Source organism: Protobothrops mucrosquamatus, unplaced genomic scaffold, assembly GCF_001527695.2.
Source record: "Protobothrops mucrosquamatus isolate PMUCROS unplaced genomic scaffold, P.Mucros_1.0 scaffold60, whole genome shotgun sequence".
NCBI lineage: Eukaryota > Metazoa > Chordata > Lepidosauria > Squamata > Viperidae > Protobothrops > Protobothrops mucrosquamatus.
In genome coordinates, this window is record NW_015386439.1 from 588,409 (window position 1) to 606,662 (window position 18,254).

General features: G+C 54.9%; 2 protein-coding genes across 2 annotated transcripts; one reads left to right on the top strand and one right to left on the bottom strand.

The window, feature by feature from the left end:
- Positions 1 to 296: 296 nt before the first annotated feature.
- CIITA (class II major histocompatibility complex transactivator) lies at positions 297 to 12,399 on the bottom strand. The gene is made up of 18 exons (XM_029283346.1): positions 12,197 to 12,399; positions 11,026 to 11,114; positions 9,088 to 9,183; positions 8,486 to 8,611; positions 7,969 to 8,028; positions 7,569 to 7,634; positions 7,266 to 7,307; positions 6,594 to 6,743; positions 6,323 to 6,442; positions 3,808 to 5,461; positions 3,050 to 3,223; positions 2,749 to 2,820; positions 2,434 to 2,514; positions 1,870 to 1,962; positions 1,536 to 1,619; positions 1,167 to 1,250; positions 685 to 768; positions 297 to 402 (listed from the first exon to the last, which is right to left on the bottom strand). The coding sequence occupies exons 1-18, from the start codon at positions 12,397 to 12,399 to the stop codon at positions 327 to 329; spliced, it is 3,354 nt and encodes a 1,117-aa protein (XP_029139179.1). The 3' UTR covers positions 297 to 326.
- Positions 12,400 to 14,093: 1,694 nt separating this feature from the next.
- Positions 14,094 to 18,073, top strand: TVP23A (trans-golgi network vesicle protein 23 homolog A). The gene is made up of 7 exons (XM_015811984.2): positions 14,094 to 14,108; positions 14,722 to 14,801; positions 15,657 to 15,801; positions 16,361 to 16,450; positions 16,927 to 17,055; positions 17,603 to 17,734; positions 17,981 to 18,073. Exons 1-7 carry the CDS (start codon positions 14,100 to 14,102, stop codon positions 18,038 to 18,040), a joined length of 645 nt encoding a protein of 214 aa, XP_015667470.2. The 5' UTR covers positions 14,094 to 14,099; the 3' UTR covers positions 18,041 to 18,073.
- Positions 18,074 to 18,254: the final 181 nt, after the last annotated feature.

The window sequence follows — 18,254 nt, forward strand, 5'->3', positions numbered from 1 at the left end:
CCGTTCATGGAAAGTGTTTATTAACTATCTATATTGATGACATTAATTGAAAGAGATTTTTGTCACAGGACAAGTGAAAGGGTTTGGATATCTGGGGGTTCAAAGTGCCCACGGTGATAAATAGCCTTTTATGATTTGTGAGCAAGGGGGAGCCAACAGAGCATCACCTCCCATTTTGAGAGTTTGGGATGGGAAGACTGTAATTCAGCATCTATTCCACAGTGAGGAGCCTTTAATAGGCCGGATGTAGAACCACGGAAGCTCCTACAGGCCCCTTGAAGATACCCACCACAGCAGAATCTGAAGCAACTGGTCAGTGGCTGCCTCTAAAATCTTCTGATCCGAGAATCCAGCTGCTGCAGGTGATCCAGAACTCCGTGAGGAATTGTTCGGTTCCACAAGCTGGAAAGGTTTTTTTAAAAGCAAGAAACTAAACGTGACTGGAATAAATGGGTCTCTCTAGAAAAAAAGGGCCACCAGCTGCTGTCACTGAGGGCAGGGTGACTCTGTGTGTGTGTGTGGGGGGGGTGTTTTCCATTCTGCAGCTGGCCAGGAATTTGGGGACCTCGCAGACACCCCCAATTGTCCTGCCCATAACCTCTCCCAAAGCTGCACCCATTGAATCCGGTGCAGTTCAAAGTGGGATTTGGGGCACCCCAGGATCACGAAGAGGCCCAAACTTACGCCAAGCTCTGAATGCGGGGGCATCTCCTCAAGCGCTCCGTCAGACACCGGGCTCCGGCAGCAGAAATCTGGTTGCAGTGCAGGCTGGGGGGGGGCAAAGGTGGCACAGGCAGAATTACAGGCACCCCCTTTGCCAGAAAGGTCGGCAAAATGGCAGAGGGCCCAAGGGCGGAGCATGGGTGGGTCTCTGGGCACCCATCTGGTTCTATGAGCCCTCCCTGTATTTGGGGGGGAAGGACTCCCCAAGAGCCTGGTGGGGCAGAGCAGGGACGTGTCTGAGCCCCTCAGGTGTTGAGGCAGAGTTCCTCTTCTCTGCCTGAATTTCCCACCCCATCGAACGTCCAGGCAGCCGGAGTGGCTGTACAGTAGCTAAGGGGTGCCTGCATCAAGACTGAGGGGTGCCAGTCCTGTATGAAAGGCTCCTTTGACTCCCGGGAATGAAACCTCCTCCCCCTCCCAGCCACACACCGTGGCACACTCACTCCAGCACCCGCAACGTGCACATCTGGGGCAGCACCTCTGCCACACACTCCGCACCAGCATCTCCAATGTTGTTTTCGTACAAGCTGCGGGAGCCAAACCAACGGAGAGGCTGAGAAGCCGATCCAGTCCCCGCTGCCAGGAACCAAGTTCCCCCCCCCGAAATCTGTTGAGGGCCATTTGGGAGGCCGGGAAGCAGGCCCAGCCCCAGGGGGGGGTGGAGGACCCTTCCCCAGTCTCCCTTTGGCAGGTGGAGAGCGAGGCTGGCCGGCTTTCTGATCTGCTCCTGGGGGCTCCAGTGGGGGCTCCTGGCTGCTGGGGGTCACCATCCCTGTCTGGCATTGGCTGACCCAGAAGGGGCCAGGCCTCACCTGAGGGTCTTCAGCAAACGCATGGAGGGCAGGGCTCCGGCCAACAGCTCTGCACCCAGGTCAGTGATCTTGTTCCGGGACAAGCTAGGAACAAAAGATGGTTACATCAGGATGTTTCAGATGGGGGGGGGGGTCCTTTCCCTCCCTCTCTGGAATGTCCCGTTAAGTAAGGCTGCTGTGAGAGGGTCCACCACACAGGCCAGCCTCTTCCTAAATAAATATTACTCTTTTACTGTTTTCTGGTTTTTTAAAATTCTGTTTATAATCTGTCCCAAGAATTGGCGGTTAGGCGCTTTGTAACCATTACACGCTCCAGCATGTTTCATTAACTTACTTCAACGTTTCCAGAGACGCCAAGCGAGGAAGGACGCGGCTGAGGGATCTCACCCCTTCGTCTCCGATTTCGTTCTCATCAGGGGAATCCAAGCTGGGGAACAATCAGGCCAGAACGGCTGCAAATTCTGCTTAACCTGGGGGCATTTGGGGGGGGGGCAGGCAGGCCAGGGTACCAAGAGGGCAAAGGAGGGGGGCAGGAAAAGCAGAGGGGCTCTGCAAAAGACGCCCATGGGACTTTGCTTTTCTTCCCGTGCTCGTTCTGAGGACCCCCTCGACGTGCCCAGATGGCGGGGTGTGTGGAGGGGGCCAGCAGGACTAGGAACATCCTGGAAGCCCCATTCCAGCTTCCGTCCAAGAATGTCTTCCTCACCAGGTCAACACATCCTGGAGACCCAGCAGGGCAACCTGCCACCGTGGCTCCCCCTTCCTGCGGCCCTGGTGGTCTCAGACCTTGGTGCCTAAGCCTGGCATCTGACTGACCCCCCCCCTTGTCCTCGCCCCCCTCCGCTCAAAGACACTCCCCGGATGGAAGTTGCCAAGCGGGGCCCTTCGGCTCACTTACTCCAAGTGCTGAAGAGCCGAAAAGGCAGCCAAAGATTCCACCAACTTTTGGAAACCCTCCAAGCCGCAGCTGGGCCCGAGGCTGCAAGGCAAATGGGGAGGGGGGCGGTGGGTGCTGGACTCCTGACCCAAGGCCCCTCCTGCATCCCTGCCAAAGGTGCCCTTCCCTTGTCCTTTGTTTGGCCTAGAAGCCATCAACCTCCCTGAGGCTCCCAACTGGCAGCCCATGAGGACATCCATGGGTGTTCTGAGGTAGACTGCCTCAGCATAAGGAGGTTCTGCATTCCGCTCTTAAAATACCCATAGATGAACTTACCTGAATTCTAGTTGCAGGAACCCAGCAATGGCTGGAATAAGACGGCTGCTGGAACCGGCAGAGTCTTCCCTGCTAAACCAAAAGGGGTTGGGGGCAAAGACGGTCAGGGTGGCTAAGGAACACCGCATCTCCCACCCCTAAATCCCTGACCCCAAAGGCAGGCTTAGAGGGGGACTGGGATTCCCCATCCCACTAACCCGGAGACCTTCCCTCCAGCTAGCCTTTGGGGATGCCCGTAGCGGACCCACGTGCCGAGCTCTCTCCCCGCATGACCCCAGCCCAGCTGAGCGGGGAGCCTTACCCTTCCGCCATTTCTCTGTGCAGCTGCACCAGGCCCAGGAGAGAGTCCACGTCCGCCATCGTCTCCGCCCTGAAGGGCACCACCAGGAACTTCCCCATGGCTGCCTGCAGGGCTTCCCTCTCCTGGGCGTCCCACAGGAGCTTCCAGAGCGCCACGGCTTCACCGAGGGACACCCTGCAAAAAGAGTCCCTGAGGAACCTGGGGAAGCCTCCGGCTGTCTCTCCCACGCCGGAAGAGTCCGGCCCTTCTGCTGCACCAGAGGCAGGCAGCAGCATCCCCAGCTCCTCCTGGGTTCAGGACGGTTCTGGTTCTGATTCTGCCTTTCCCTTGGGAAGATCTTGGGTTTGGGTCTGGCCTTGTTGGACACACTGCAACGCTAAGAGGAACCAAGGTCTGATCTTGGCTTGAAGCTGCTTCCTAGATACTGACAACAGCTCCTCCCTCACCTTCCCAGACCCTGGACCTGTCCCCTTCCAGCCTTGCCTTCACCTTCAGGTGAAGATACCTTGTTCCAAAGATAATTATTAAGTGCCCACTGAAGTCACTGGGGGTCAACCAAGATGCCTTCCATTTAAGAATAAATCCCACTGGAAGTTTTTGGAAGCGTTCAAGATGTACTTTCAGTCCCTCCCCGCCCCCCCCCAAGGCTGGCCCTATCTGGACTCACTCACTAGATCCACTGCTCTTTGGCCCTTTACTCCTAACATCTGGTCCCCAAACCTAGTGACCCTCACCCAGATGCAAAAACTTCAACCAACCTGAATTGGGTGACATTCTTCAGGTCAACCAGCTTCCTGAGTCCATCCAAGTGAACGCCACTCCCCCTCAGGTCTAAGGAGAAGCTCTTGGAGGACCTCCTCAAGAGAGAGTGCAGGACACTGACATCAGGCGGGGTGAGGGGAAAGCCCAAGAAAGAGAGGTCTGGGCTGAGCTCCAGGCTCAAATGGTTCAAGAGGTATTGATCTTCTGTTTCATGGACACAATGGAGAAGCTCCAACAATTTGTCCGGACTGAAATCCCTAATGGAAAGTTTCCTGATGTATCGCGAGAGACTTCTCTGCTTCTTGGTGATCATCTTCTCCGTATCTAACTCACCTTCCTTGCCAGAAAGGAGGCAACTGCCGAGGCCATCCTTTAAGAACAGTAACCCAGACAGGAAACGGGGCACCAGGCCCCACGAAGAGAGAAATTTCCTGAACCTGGTCCCCAGACCAACGTATTTGGTGAGTTTTTTGCCCTTGACCTCTTTAGCAAGAGTCAGATGCAGGGCCGTCAGGAAATCCTGGACCCCAAAGTTGGGGAACACATATACATCCCCCTCCTCCACCAGGAGCCCGGTTTTCAGAGCAAACTCCTTTACACCCGTGGAAGGGAACTGCTCGCTCGAGAGGGCCTTTTGGCAACGCTGCCCAAGAGACCAAGAGACCTCAGCCAAGGCAGCGATGCCCTGGTATCTCGAGGCCGTGTCGTTTGCCGTGGAACGTGCCAACCTCTGGAGAAGGTAGGTGAGGAAGAGGCCGGTGAGTGTGGAGGGCAGCTCTTGACCTCCTGCTTCAAACACAGCCTGGCAAATGACCCTGCAGAGGCCAGGATTGCAACAGTGGCCGAACAGGAAAGGAGAGGCCTTGATCAGGCTCGCCTTCTGCTCCCAGTGGGAGGAGCCCTCCACAGAGCGAGCGAGGTAGAGAGAGGCCTGCTCCACGGAGAAGCCCACCAGCTCCAGGACCGTGTCCACGCGAGGGAAATACTGGGGGAGCCGTTCTTTGGGCCGTCCCGTCAATAACAAAGTGCAGCCGTTGAGCAGCTTCTTTTGGAAGAGGGAGGCCAGGATGGTGCCGAGGCCAGAGGCTGCCCTGCAGGAAGGGCTCCCCGAAGCAGATGGGAAGCCCCCGGGACTCCTCAGGTCTCCCACGCCATCAAAGAGGAGGAGGACCCTCTCTGGGTTCTGCAACAGGCTCTCGTAGACTTCATCGAGGCCCTCGCGGGAGCCCCCCAGGGAGTCCGAGAGCAGGGACTTGAAGTCACGGTAGGTCCCGTGGAGCAGGCTCAGCCTCCAGCAGTCGAATCGGAAAACAAAGTCAAACTGGGCCATCTGGCCATTGGCCCAGTCCAGGCAGATCTTCTGGACCAGGAGACTTTTCCCCGTGCCCGCCTTCCCCAAGACCACGATAACTCGGCTGTCCAGGTCATTTCTCCTGGTCATCTGGAACAACCTGCTTCTCTCCACGGAGGCCTCCCACTTCTCTCCTAGGTGGCAGCGCCTCAGATCCGCGCTCCTCCCGCTCCTGCCATCCAGGTGATGCTGCAACAAGTCCCTCTCGAGATAAAGATGTCCCAGGGGCTGCCCAGGGGCCGGGTGGCATTCTCTGCCAAAATGGTCCTTCAGGCGTTTGCAGAAAGCCCTGGCCAACTCTAGGAAAGGGGGACAGGGAGATGATCAAGACCCATCTAGTGGACAGGGAAGATAGCCGGCCCCTTTAAGGATTTCGAGATTCCAGAATCCTGTCTTTGCTTCGAAGGTCTCCCCCTCTTGTGACCCCCAAGATATCCCTGCAAGGGAGCTGGGCTGAGATCAGGAAAGGGCCCCAGGGGAGGGGAGCCCCTCGGCTGAGCAAGCAACCCCTTTGCCAGGCCAGAATGGGCAGGCCCAGCCGGAGGAATTTGTTCAAGACTTAGGAGGACCAGGACGTCCGGGCTTGTTCAACAAACCATGGTTTAATTCAAGGGATTTCCTCCATTGAAAAGAGCTGAAAGTGGCCTCCATGGCGCCCCCTTGTTTATTTTGCTCCACAACAACTCTGGGTGGTAAATGGGGCTGGGGGAGGAGTGGCCCAGAGTCCCCAGGCTGGAAATAGATTCGTCTGCACCGTGACTCATAAATCTAGCTTAGGTGATCCCACCAAGATCCTTCATAGTTTTTTCAATGATGCTTCAATCTATTGGTGGACTCAGGACTGGCACAAAAGGGGGCACCTGGTGCTCAGCAAGGCCTTGGGAATCCCACACCCTTCACCTATCAATACAGAAGTGGCACTCAAAAGAGGCAGTTGGGCACCCCCTGCAGAAAACGGATTGGGGAGCGAGGACCTCCATCGAGACCACTCCGAAGTGTATCCACTCCGGCCTCTACAAGCGCTGCTACTCCTGGGCACAGCTTTCTCCAGGACAGGCTGCTCTGAGGACTTCAGCTTTGGGTCTTGCCAGGTGCTGTGGAGGTCCTGAGACCCAGCTCTCTTGGGGTCAGCTGGAGGGAAGGCCGAATGAGGAAGTCACCTGGGGAAGCTGGGGTACCCGGGGGCAAGCAGGGCGGCTGGGCATTTTCAAAGGCGAAGATCATCTGGATGTTGCTCCTATGGCCTGGGATGCACCACAGCTCCCGATTTGCAGAGGACCCTGGAAGAGGGAGAGGAGGGGGTTGGCTTGCACCCCTCCCTCCCTCCCTCCTTCCAGCAGACAAAGGAGGAACTGAGGCCCAGCCAGAGTCACCCGGGGATCCTGGCAGAGCCAGTCCAGAGCCAGGATCTCTGGAGGGGCTTTCGTGTACCAAAGACTTCTGGAGATCCCCCGGCAGGGCCCATGGTGGCCACCAAAATTTGAAGGTGGAAGTCAGGTGGAGCGTCGGTGCCGTCCTGGCCAGGGTTCAGGGCGATGGTGAGGGGGTCCCCGCTCACAATGCACAGAGCCGGTGGGTGGGCTGTCGAAGAAAAGGAAAATTGCCCAGCCTTCCCCAAAGGCAGGCAAGGTGGGCTCCGTCCCCTCCCTCCTTCCCTCCCCCAGGCAGAGGGAGCAGAAGGTGGAGCAGGGAGGCGAAGGGGGGAGGCCCCTGGAGACCCCCTCCTCCACTCGGCAGCGCCAAACATTTGAAGTTTCATGTTTCATTTCCCTGATGCCTTCAGATGCGCAGGACATCCAAGCCAATGGCCGGGGATGATGGGAGTTGTAGCCTCAGGCTTGGGGAAAGGCTGTTTTGCAACCCCAGATGGCTTGCCATCTTGCTGGGAGGGGAACGCCTGGAGGGCGAAGGCAGGAGTAGCGAGGGCATCCAGGAAAGCCCCGGCAGGAGAGGGGAGAAGACCCGGAGGGAAAGGGAACAGGGCGAAGTGGGGGCCTTTGTGGGGGCCCTTCCAAGAGGGGAAGGGGCTTGGGGATGGGCCCCGATCTCTGCACACCCTGGTTACTAAAAGAGAAGCTGCCCCTGAGGGAGCAGCCCACTCACCCAGCCTCTGGCGCTTGGCTTCGGGCGCGTCCGAGGAAGGGCCTGCAGGGGGAGAAACGCCAGGTGAAGCCTTGTCTCTGCTGATGCCCTTCTTCGGGCAGGTGGGCTTCACTGCCTCGGGCCCTTCACAAGGGTCCCTGCAGCCCCACTCGACCCGTCTCCAGGAGGGGAGGATCTGTCATCCCCTGAACTGGAACCCACCTCCCTCTTAACCTCGCCCCTGGAACCTCTGGAGAGCTGGACTGGGTCAGGCCCCCCTGAGCTGCCCCCGGAAGCCCTCCTGCCTCCGGCTCCCTCACCTACCCTGGAGTTTGGCCTCTGCGCAGCCCCCGGGCCCTTCCGCAGCCCCCACCTGCCAAAAGAGGCTGCCTGGTGGGGAAGAGAAAGCGAGAGAGGACTATTAGCATGGGGGGAGGGAATGATAAGGGGGGGGCACGATTTCAGTGCAAGAGGGAGGGCAGGGGGGTTGCAATGCCAGGCTCAGACATCCCAGGATTAACCAAAGCCCAAGGAGCCAGTTCTCATGAAGGACAGGAGGGAAGGAAGAGCCAGATGGGCACGGGGCTCTTTGCCCAGAGTGGCTCTCCTGCTCAGGTGGAGCCACTTTTCTGCCCCCCAATAGGCCCCATCCTGACCAGGGGAAGGCCGGACCCCTCCTGGGGGGCCTGAACGTGGCCCCTGGAAGCAAAGCAGGGAAGCTCACCAAAAGGCTCCTCCACTGGGGTGTCTTGCTGGTCTTTCAGCAAATATTCAGCCAGGGCAGCTAAAGATGGGGTGGAGGGGGGACATGGCATGAAACGTCAGGCACCACACATCCTTTCCAAAGTGCAACCCCCCCATCAAAGAGCGGACATTGTGCCAACCCCTTAAATTCGGCTACAGGAGGGGAGGGGCCCTTTGCTGCCATGGAGGGGGGGTCTGAGGTGCCCTCCTGCCCTGCCGGCACCCCAATGTCCTCAGCTGGGCATCCCAGGGGGCCCCTTTGGGCAGTCGGGCTCCTGGGTCTGCTGGGGTTGCTGCCCTGACTGGCCACGCAGAGCGAAGGACGGGCACCTGCTCCTCCCAAAGGCCTTTGTGCTCCAGCCCCTCCGGGGTTGCCCCTGCCAGCCCCCCCCGCCTTCTCGGGTCCTGGGCTGTGACACAGAGGAGGGCACCACGATTGCTCGGATGGGCTTCTCCGCCTGTGCCCTCGTGCCGCTGACCCTCAAGAGGGGACCCACCGATTTTGTCATAGGCCTCCCCCATATCGGAGCAGAGGCAGACGACTTCTCCGCTCTCGTCCCTCTCCACCGTGTAAAACACCTCGGGGTTGTCTTGATCCTCACTGGTCACCTCAGAAGCTTGAACTTGGGGGGGGGGAGAGAAGATGCCATTTGTGAATCAAAGGGAGCCCTTCTCTCGAGGTCTGCCCCATAGAGGCTGGCCTCCCCCTTTAAAGCGCCCTGCCCTCCGTAGAGACAGGCTGCCCTCCCAGGAAACCGAGCACCTGAATGATGGAGGGAGTGCGAGAGGCTGGCCGCCACGGGGAGAATCTGCTGGGAAGGGAGACCACCAGGAGATGTCAGATCTGGGAGTTAAACCAGGAGGTGGGCTATTCCAGCTCTCCTCTTTTCCCGTCTGCCCATCCAAGGGCTACACCCCCTGGGAATTCTGAGTCACAGCTCAGCCAGGTGGGGGAGGGCTGCCTGGAACCCAGCTCCATGAAACAAGCAAGAGACCGAGAAGGGGAAGGGGAAGGGGAAGGGGAAGGAGGAGGAGGAGGAGGAAAGGGAAGGGAAGGAAAAGAAAGCTAGGGTCAAGCACTTAAGCTAGGGTCAAGCACCTGCAGGTGCTTCAGCCATCTCTTCCATCAATGCCAGGTGGGTTTCGCTCTGCAGGCAGTGGGTCTCTGGTGGGATCCCTTCAGGGCTCACATCATCTGATACAGAAATAGCAGGAAGAAAAACATGGATGAAGCTCTTAAAAAGGTGAAATAACGGACTGTCAGTCTCTTGTCTTGGGCTGCTTTAAGGTGGGGGGGGGGCTTTGGGGAGAAATAATTAAATGCCTGTTTTCTCTTCCTAACTTTTATGTCTGGATTCGCTTTACAAAGATCGGGAGAGAAGACGCTCTGAAGGAAAGTGACATTTTGGGGGATTTTTGTGCAAAAAGGGGACCAGGACATAGGTCTCTGGCTGATCCAGACTTTGCTTTATTGGGGTTTACTGAATAAACCACAATTAGATAGCTGGCTTCCCAATGAAGCACTAAGCTATAGTACACAGTTTACAATCTGGCTGGGATCAAAGCAGCAGTTTAGGGACCCACAGCTTAAAAACATGTGACTGACCTGCAAAATGCAACTTTTCTACACTCCTTTTTTTTTACCCTGAATGGTTCAAAGGAGATTTCACAGCTGCCTTCACAAAAGGAGAACAGAAAGTGGGGCTCAGATCTTCTGCCTTCTATAAATATTCACGAGGGGGAGGGAGGAGAGGGGGGGACTCCAGCTTAGCTCAAACAGGGCAAGAAAACATCTCATCTTCTTGGAAGACCTGCCCACCCCCGCAAAAAAGGAGAGCTGTGTCACTTGCAGCAATTCAAAAGTTCCCCTGTTGCACTGATGGATTTGTGACTGCAGTCTCTGGCACTTGACACGAGGATGGGGTGAAGAACGGGAGGTCCACCCCTTCCCTCCTGGAAAGGCACAGGAGGAGGAGAGGCCGGTGGGCAGCCGGGAGCTTCTTTCAAACCCTCAGGCTGAGTCTGGCCAAGCTTGGCCACAGTCAAAAGGGTTTGGCTCCTGGTCAGCTGCACCAGCCCAGCCTTGATCCACCCCGAACGCCTGAACTGAAAAGTGGATCACATCTTCCCAATTGCCTTCCTTTAAAAAAAACCCGTCTCGCTGCACCTTCTTTTCTGCACACACAGAACAGGGACTCAACCGGAGGCCAGAGCTGCAAGACCCCACCCTGCAATACTCTGCATTTAACAGGGGAGGGGGCTGCCCCCTTCTGCCCTCCTCCCTGAGAATCTGGCGGCAGGGCCAGCTTGCCTGTTTACCTCTCCAGAGTCATTAACTTTCTTCCGGCACAAGCAACACCAGCAACTAAGCTTGCCGGCATCGATCAACAAGCGGGGGGGGGGGTGTCTTGCCACAGCCCCTTTCTCACACGCTGGGTGGTGAAGGAGGCGTGTGGACCAGCAGAGGATCAGGAAGCCAGAAGCAGAGAAATGGGATTCTCAGGGTGAGAGAGGTTAAAAAACCAACCTTGAGGGAAACATTCAAGCTGTCCTTTCTGCAAAAAGGCTGGGGTGGTGAGCTCTGGATTTTGACCCATCCTGGATGCCTCTGGGCAAAGTGGCCAGGCTGCCGGTCCCGTTGTCTTGCTGCAGGTGAATGCCCACAAAGGGTGGGAAAACCCTGGCATGGGCGTGAGGAGGAATTCCCCTCTGATTCTGTTTCAAAACTAATCTATGGGGAGCTTCCAAGGTTGGCAACTCCCTTCCCTGATCCTGACCTTCTCTGAAAACAGGTGCTCGCCTGGCTAACAGCCTGGTTTCTACTCTGCTCAACCACCCTCCCTGCAGGGCCCGGATACCTACCGTCCAGGTGTCCACACACACTACTTCGGGCTCCTCGTGTGGAAAGGAAGGCAGCCTGCTCCTCCCCATGTGCTCCTCGCTTGCTTTCTGACACACGGGATCAGAAGTGAAAGTGGTGTGCTTGTTTCATTTTCTCCTCTCTCTGGCTGAAGGTTCCACCAGGTCCACCACTTACCTCTTTGTGCTCCTCCCACCCTCGGTGCCTCCACCCAGGGCAGTTTTGCCTCCCCCAGGGGGCCAGTGTGAGCGCTGGCACCAACACGGCTGCACGGGTATCAATGCACAGGAGAGACCGGAGGCGGCAAGGGCTGAGCTGGGAGCCAGAAGTCAGCCCAGACCATCTCGCAGGCCACTGCTGTGCGGCCCAAAAGTCCCGTCCAGCCCCCGGAGGACAGGCGGAAGGTCAGTGAAATAGGGCTGGTGAGGTGGATGAGGGAATTAGCTGGAGCTCTGGACTGCAATTCCCATCATCCTGAGAGGCTGCAGTGGTTACCAGGACTGTTGTCCAGCACCTTTGGCTGTAGGTTCCTTTCTCCAATTAATATTTTTTTAATGGTTCCAAAATTTTAAAATGTCCTATTTGTGATATTACATTGAAAATCAACAGTATTTAAATTTTAGGTCCCAACAGAAACATAGGTCAAAAAGGCAGTTGGCAAAACGGATGGAAANATTATTATTATTATTATTATTAATTTAATTTATATCCCGCCCTTCTCCTTACGGACTCAGGGCGGCTAACAACCAGATAAAACACTAATCCCCAAAAACTACAATTTAAAAACATAAGTAAAAACAAATATTAGTAATTTGGTCAAGTTAATATAAAATTGCTTTAAGACCCCATTAAAATTTTCCCCTAGGCCAGTCCTGCAAGCTGGAATAACCAAGTCTTAAGGGCGCGGCGGAAGGAAGGGAGATCAGGGATCACCCTGATCTCTGGGGGCAGCTCATTCCAGAGGGTGGGAGCTCCCACAGAGAAGGCCCTCCCCCTTGGGGTCGCCAGCCGGCACTGTCTGGCCGACGGCACCCTTAGTGTTTATTGATTTTTGAATTAAATTAAATGTAATGTTAGGTCTAAATACCTACTTATCTATTTGTAAGGCAAATCAGTGAAATTATCCAACTGACCAGGAAGAAGGTATTCCTCAGAGAACGAGTTTGGATGAACCTTAATTAACTATTTCCTTCCCACAAACGCTGACAAATACAGTGCGTAGAGAATCATACGATATTAACCAAGCTTACCAGTCAAGTTTCTAGTCCTCAGTGAGACAGCTCCATTCTTAGCATTTTCTCTAGAATTGCCAGAAAGCTGTAAGCCAGAGAGACGGGTGGAATCTGACTGCTTGGCTTGTTTTCCAAGCAAGGTCAGAGCAATCTTCCTTGCTAAATCATCAGCGTCCTTTTCATAAAGTAACGTCTGATAGTATTCCTTTGATGTAATTCCATCCCTCAGCATGGAGTCCAGCAAAGCTTGAATCTGCGGGGCTGAAGCAGTTGATAAAATCTCCCTAACTTCTGGTAAGATTTGCTTGAAAATATCCATTTTGGCAGCAGAAGCGCTTGGATTTCTCCAAATTATTTATGCTGCACTTCCCTGTCTTTATACAGGCATTTATATGGCAAACTCATCTTAACAGGGTTCCAAAAAGATGAAGTGAAAAAAAGAAAACTAACAGTGTCTTTGATTTGGGGGATCATCATTGCTATTTCCTCATTTCGCTGAACCTATGAGTGCATCTTCCAAAGATGCAGTCTCGCCTATTTTTATTACTTCTAAAAAAACAATCTTAGCAATAATTGATCGGCCGCTTGGACACTTGCTTGGTTGCAGTTAATAGCAAAACTGTACATTGCAGGTGTTTGGGGTTTTTTTTTTGGAAAATCCCCCAAGAGTGGGAAATTCACCCAAACCGTTGCTAGATTAGTCAGATGAAGACTTTGTTCAGAGGGGCTGTGCCCCAGAGCCCAGCTTGTGAAGTTACACCTTTAATTTTATGTACTTAGCTGCAGAAACGTTTTGCAAACTGTTTTTGGACCCTCCTTGGATGTGCACTCCAACAGCAGAGTGGTGGGTGTTTTTCCCCCTCCCCTTAAATCTCCCCCCCCCCAAGAGACTACAGACTTGCAGCAGCCCGTTCCTAGGCGGGGGTGTCCGGGCAGAGACCCCATGGGGTTCGGGGGCCGTTCCGCCCTGTGGGGGAAAACGGTTGAACCGGGGCGAGGCTGACGGGAGCTCAGCGACGCTTCTGCTGGGGACTTTCACGTCGCTTCTGCTGGGCGGGGAGGGACAGAGCAGCGCGGAGACCGCCTGGGCCTTTAGCCCGGGATAAAGAGCTTCCCCTTGGCCAGCCTTGGCTCGCAGTTGCTCAAGCTTGGGGCACACCCCCATGTTCCAGGGGTCCCTCCCGACCCAAAGCAGGCAGGGCAGCTCAACAGCGCCCAGGGCAGGGAGGGGGAAATGGGGCTCGCGGTCCCCGGCTCTCCTGGGGGCTCTCCGGCAGCCTCACTCGCAGTCGCGACCCCCCCCTCTGGGTTCACCTGCGACCACCGGGTACGGGAGGCTCCTGGGGGCGGCCACCGCATCTCCCCGGGGCGCTTCCGTCTCAGAGGGCCCCGGGCAGCCGGGCGGCGCTTGGCCAGCGAAGGCATCTCCTGCAAGGTGAACCTGCGGGCGCGTCTCCTAACAACGCGGGGAAATTCCGGTTGCTCCGCTAAGCAAACGCACGCCAGGTGCAAACAGTCTGCCTCCTTTACAGAGCTTGGGGGGGGGCTGGGGGGGCTGGGGGGCCCGGGAGCCCCCCCCTTCCCCCTCGCGTCCGAGTTTTCTGCTGCGGAGTTCCAGGCTGAGCTCTGCACTCTGGGCTGGGTTTCAGTTGGGCAATGTTGCATGAGCTCCTTGGCTGCCATTCACTCCGGCTGCTTTGCTATCGAGGAAGAACCCGGCGGGCAGAAAGGAAAGTTAAGTGGGAAACCTCCGGAACAGGGCGAGGGTGGGCATCGGCACTGTCCCGGAATTGGGGGCCCTGAAAGACCGGCCCAGACCGGGGACTTTGGCCGTCGCCCTGGAGCTGCCCGGTGCCCAGAAGCAGGCGGTCTCTGGGCCAACCTGCCCCTCGCTGCCTGGGCAGCAGCATCCCTGCTCCAGTCGCCATAGCGACGGCCAGGAGGAGGCAGGATGTTGGGTGGATCCGGCTCACATCCGCAGAGGCCAGAGGAGGAAGAGGAGGAGACGGAGCCAAGAAGATGAAGCAGGTGGGGGAGAAGGGGCCGAAGGGGAGGAAAAACTGAGTATTATGGGCTGGCTTTGGACCAGCAGGATGCATGAGGCTGGGTATACAGCAGGGAGAGAGAATTCCCTGCACAAAGCGGGTCTGGGAGAGTCCTTGACACTGAGTGCAGAAACAGGGCAAAAGAGACAAGGTGGCAGTCAGATCTGGGAGCAGCTTATTTTGAACAGAATCCATTTTCTGGAGGGAGGCCTTGAGTATCGGGGCGTGTGCGTGTGTGGGGTTTCTGGAAAACAGAGGGAGGGAGGCAGGAGGAGTGACTCAATCCTTCAGTCAAAACAGAGGCTCCATGCTTTCCCAGACCCGGAAGAGAGGCACCTCCACGCAGGTAGGCAGCCAGCTGGCACGGGCGAGGCCTGGCACGAAAAGAGGAAGCAACAGCAGGTGGGAAAATCCATGGTAGGGTTGGAGCAGGAGGGGCTCAGGGTTCAGGAGAAAGGGGGGGGGTAGAGCTCTGCTCTTTGGGGAGAGAAAGAGGGTCTCCAGGAGTAGCTTTCAAGGGATTCATTACGCTTTGCCGTTGGTGCCCTTCTGAGCTTGTGTGGATGTGATGCTCATGCAGGATTCATCTTTTTCAGAGCTTAGCAGATGACACGGAAGACGTGTCCCTCGACTTTGGGAATGAAGAGGAGCTGGCCTTAAGGAAGGCAAAAGTCAGGTAAGGAGGGGTCACAGGGTGCCTCTCCCAACAGCGCCCCATGGCCTTCTGCAGCTCCTGTCAGTTTCATAAACAGACCTGTTTTTTATGCACGATGCATGTGCACGCACACACACACACACACACACAAGCTTCTGAGTTTCTGCTTCACTAATTGTGGTTGTTTTTTTCTGCTCAGTTGAATTTAGGGCTTATTTGTTAAACAGCTTGTTGGAATTCTTTATTTTGTAACTGCATGGCACTGCTGTTCTTATGGAAGCTAACCCTTTGGTATGTATTTCTGCCATTTACTGAGCACACTTGCCAAATGAATTGGCTGCCCATAATCACTGAGAACTGGGCGGCACACAGGTTTACGGTTGTTCCTGTAATTATTTAAGTGTAGTCTAAATGTCTTGGATTTGCTTTTAAAATTGTTTGATTAAAGATTATGACCTTTGCTGTTTGGGTCCAGAACTATCCAAAAGAGGCTTCTTTATTGAAATTCAAATAAAATATTTTGCCTTGCTGTTCTCATGCCTACTGTTGCCAGGTAGGTAAATATTAGATCATCCCGTGAGGTCCCAGACGTCCTTGGAATTGGTCTAACTGTAAACAAGTCACCTTTGTTCTCATTCTTACTAATGTAAGCACAACCTGCAGTGCTGGCTCGCTCTTGCAGCAGATGGAACTTCACTGGGAAGTCAGTGCGCCAATGCCCAGCCAGACCTCCCTGGCCTTGGCCCTCACCCAGGGAGCCCGGAGCAGCAACGGAATCCTGTGTTAACCAAATGTTTAAAGCAGGGGCCCCCGACCTTGGCAACCCTTAAGATTTGTGGATTTCAACTTCCAGAGTTCTGGGGGGTTCCTTCCCAGGTACCCGCTGGCCACCTTTTTCCACCTCTTCTTCCGTGTGAGCGCCATCATGACCTACCTCATCTGCGACTGGTTCAGCAAAAGCTTCATCGCCTGCTTCCTCGTCATCCTCCTCCTCCTCTCCTTTGACTTCTGGTCTGTGAAGGTAGGCCTTCTTTTGGCCTCCCCCCAAGAGGCCCTGCTGGGTCACCCTTGCTCCGCTGGGCCCTTGTTGGCAGGCTGGTAAAAGGGGTATTGAGGAAGCAAACATTGTATTTGCTTTATTGGGCATGGCTTTGTTGTTTAACAGGTGCCAATTATGGAAAAGGCACTTTCTTCTCCTAGATAAAAAGGGAGGAGGTGGAAGATGGTGCTTTGGGCATCACCAGCAGTCTAGGTCAGGATCAGGCCATTGGAGAAATTAATTGAAAGGCCATAGTTGCAGCAAATGCAAAAAAGGAGGCTTCTCCTTCCATAGCTTTCCAACCCAGTGCATGCCAGGCCGTCAGCTCCCTTATCACCAGCCGGCCCTCGACCAAGCAGTCTGATGGGCGAGTCACGATGGGCTTCTCTAAATTATGGCACAGGGAAATGGAGAGATGCTGGTTCTCCTGTACCCAACCTGGTTTAGCTGAGATGCAAGGGCCTCCTACATTTCTGCAGTTCAAGAAATCCCCCAAATTCACATCTTTGTTCAATGCATTGTTTTTTATCTGTCCCATCAGAATGTCACCGGAAGGCTGCTGGTTGGTTTGCGATGGTGGAATCAGATCGACGAGGATGGGAAGAGCCACTGGGTGTTCGAAGCAAAGAAGGTAGTCCTTAACCGTATTTTTTCTCTCCAACCTGTGAACCTTTTGGTCCATTTATGAAGTGGAGCCATTTGAACTGCCTCAGGGTGGACCCGAGCATCTCCTTTCCAGGCTGAGGGCAGCAGGTCAGAACGCAACCCTCATAACCTCCGGCTAACATCACGATGGCTGGGAACGAGGGAATTTGTAATTTCTGATCTTGAAAAGGTGGAGGTCTGAAAGCTTTGTGCACTGTGCAGCGCCTACATTTCAAAGAGCTTCATAAATTGTTTTATTTATTCTCGTGGACCATATAAGCCCAATCAATATATCACATTTTAAGGAAGTCTGCTGCCTAGCATGAAGAAGTGAATCTGCTTTCTTAATATGAGACAGTATCTGTTCCCATTTCTGTTGAATGTTGCTTTGCAGAGATTTGAGCTGAAAACAACACCCACAACCGTGTACCTTAAAATAATTTGCTTTTCTCTTCTTTTAAGGGCTCCTCTGCTGTGGCCCCCCCCACTGAGGTCGAAGCCCGGATCTTCTGGCTCGGGCTGATCATCTGTCCCGTCATCTGGATCCTTTTCTTCTTCAGCACCTTGTTCTCTTTGAAGTTGAAATGGCTGGTAAGGGCTGGCAGCCCCCACCCTCCGCCAACAGGGCCCCCCGGGACTTAGCCAGTGTCAAGCGGCCTCAGAATGTGGCTTTTGCCTAGATGTTTCACAACCGCTGCTAGATACTTTGTGAATAGGCGGAGGTGGAGTAAAGCTTGCATCAGGGGCCTGTGTGGTGGAGGGCCTCCTTGGTGGGACCCAAAGCATTTCCTGAGTAAGGAGACAGGAAGAACTCGGCTCTCCTGAGCTTCTTCTGAGTGGCTTTGGCAGATTTCCTGAAGCTCTACTTTCAGCAAGAACTTGGCAGCCGTCGAGGGTAGAAATTTAAAAAGACCCTCCGGTTCTCAGGAACCCGAAACATCCTTGCGAAGATGCTTTGCACAATCTGAAGTCTGTAAGAGCCTGCCTTTCTGGAAGCCATCCTCATCCACCAGCCATCCCATTTATGCCAAGGGCTGCTCTCCCAGGTCCCAGGCCATGTCGGGGGTCTTTCTCAGTTTCCTGAAGCTTTCAAGTCATTAGAAATCTGCCTATCAGTCTGCTGCTCTTTGTGTTCCAGGCACTGGTGGTAACTGGCATCTGTCTCCAGACGGCTAACCTTTATGGCTATATCCACTGTAAACTAGGGGGAGCCCCCCAAACCATCCGCAAAGTCACCCCACGCTTCCCGGCACAGGAGATCTTCCAGAAGGTGAGCGGGAGAACCTCCTGTCCGACTTTGGGGGTGAAGCATAAATGGCCAAGACTGGAAATGCAGGTGGCTTTTTAAACACAGGGAACCGCTCAATCAATCCTGGCAATGGCAGGGGGGGAGGGAGGACTGTAACCGAGGCAGGTCTGAATTCACTCAGGGGGATCTGCTGCATCTGCAAACTGGCATTGGCTTGTTTCGATTTCCACCTCTTTGGCAACCAGCTTTGTTTTATTGCTCCGGCAGGGAGGATCAGAAGACTTTCAGAAAAACGCCCTGAAGCATCTGGGGACCCAAAGTCATTAGAACAGGGATGTCTGGAGAGTCCCCGGGGGACAGTTTCTGCGCTAAACACGCGACAGGCTGCATTTTGCTTCTTCAGAAGGGCCAACGCAGCACAATCAGCGGCAGCTTCCTCTTTGCTTCACACCCCACATGACGCTTTCCAGCGTTGCAGCCCATTCCCAGGAATCTGTTCTGGCCTTTCCTTCTGTTGGAGGCGGTGGCAGGCTGATGCTGA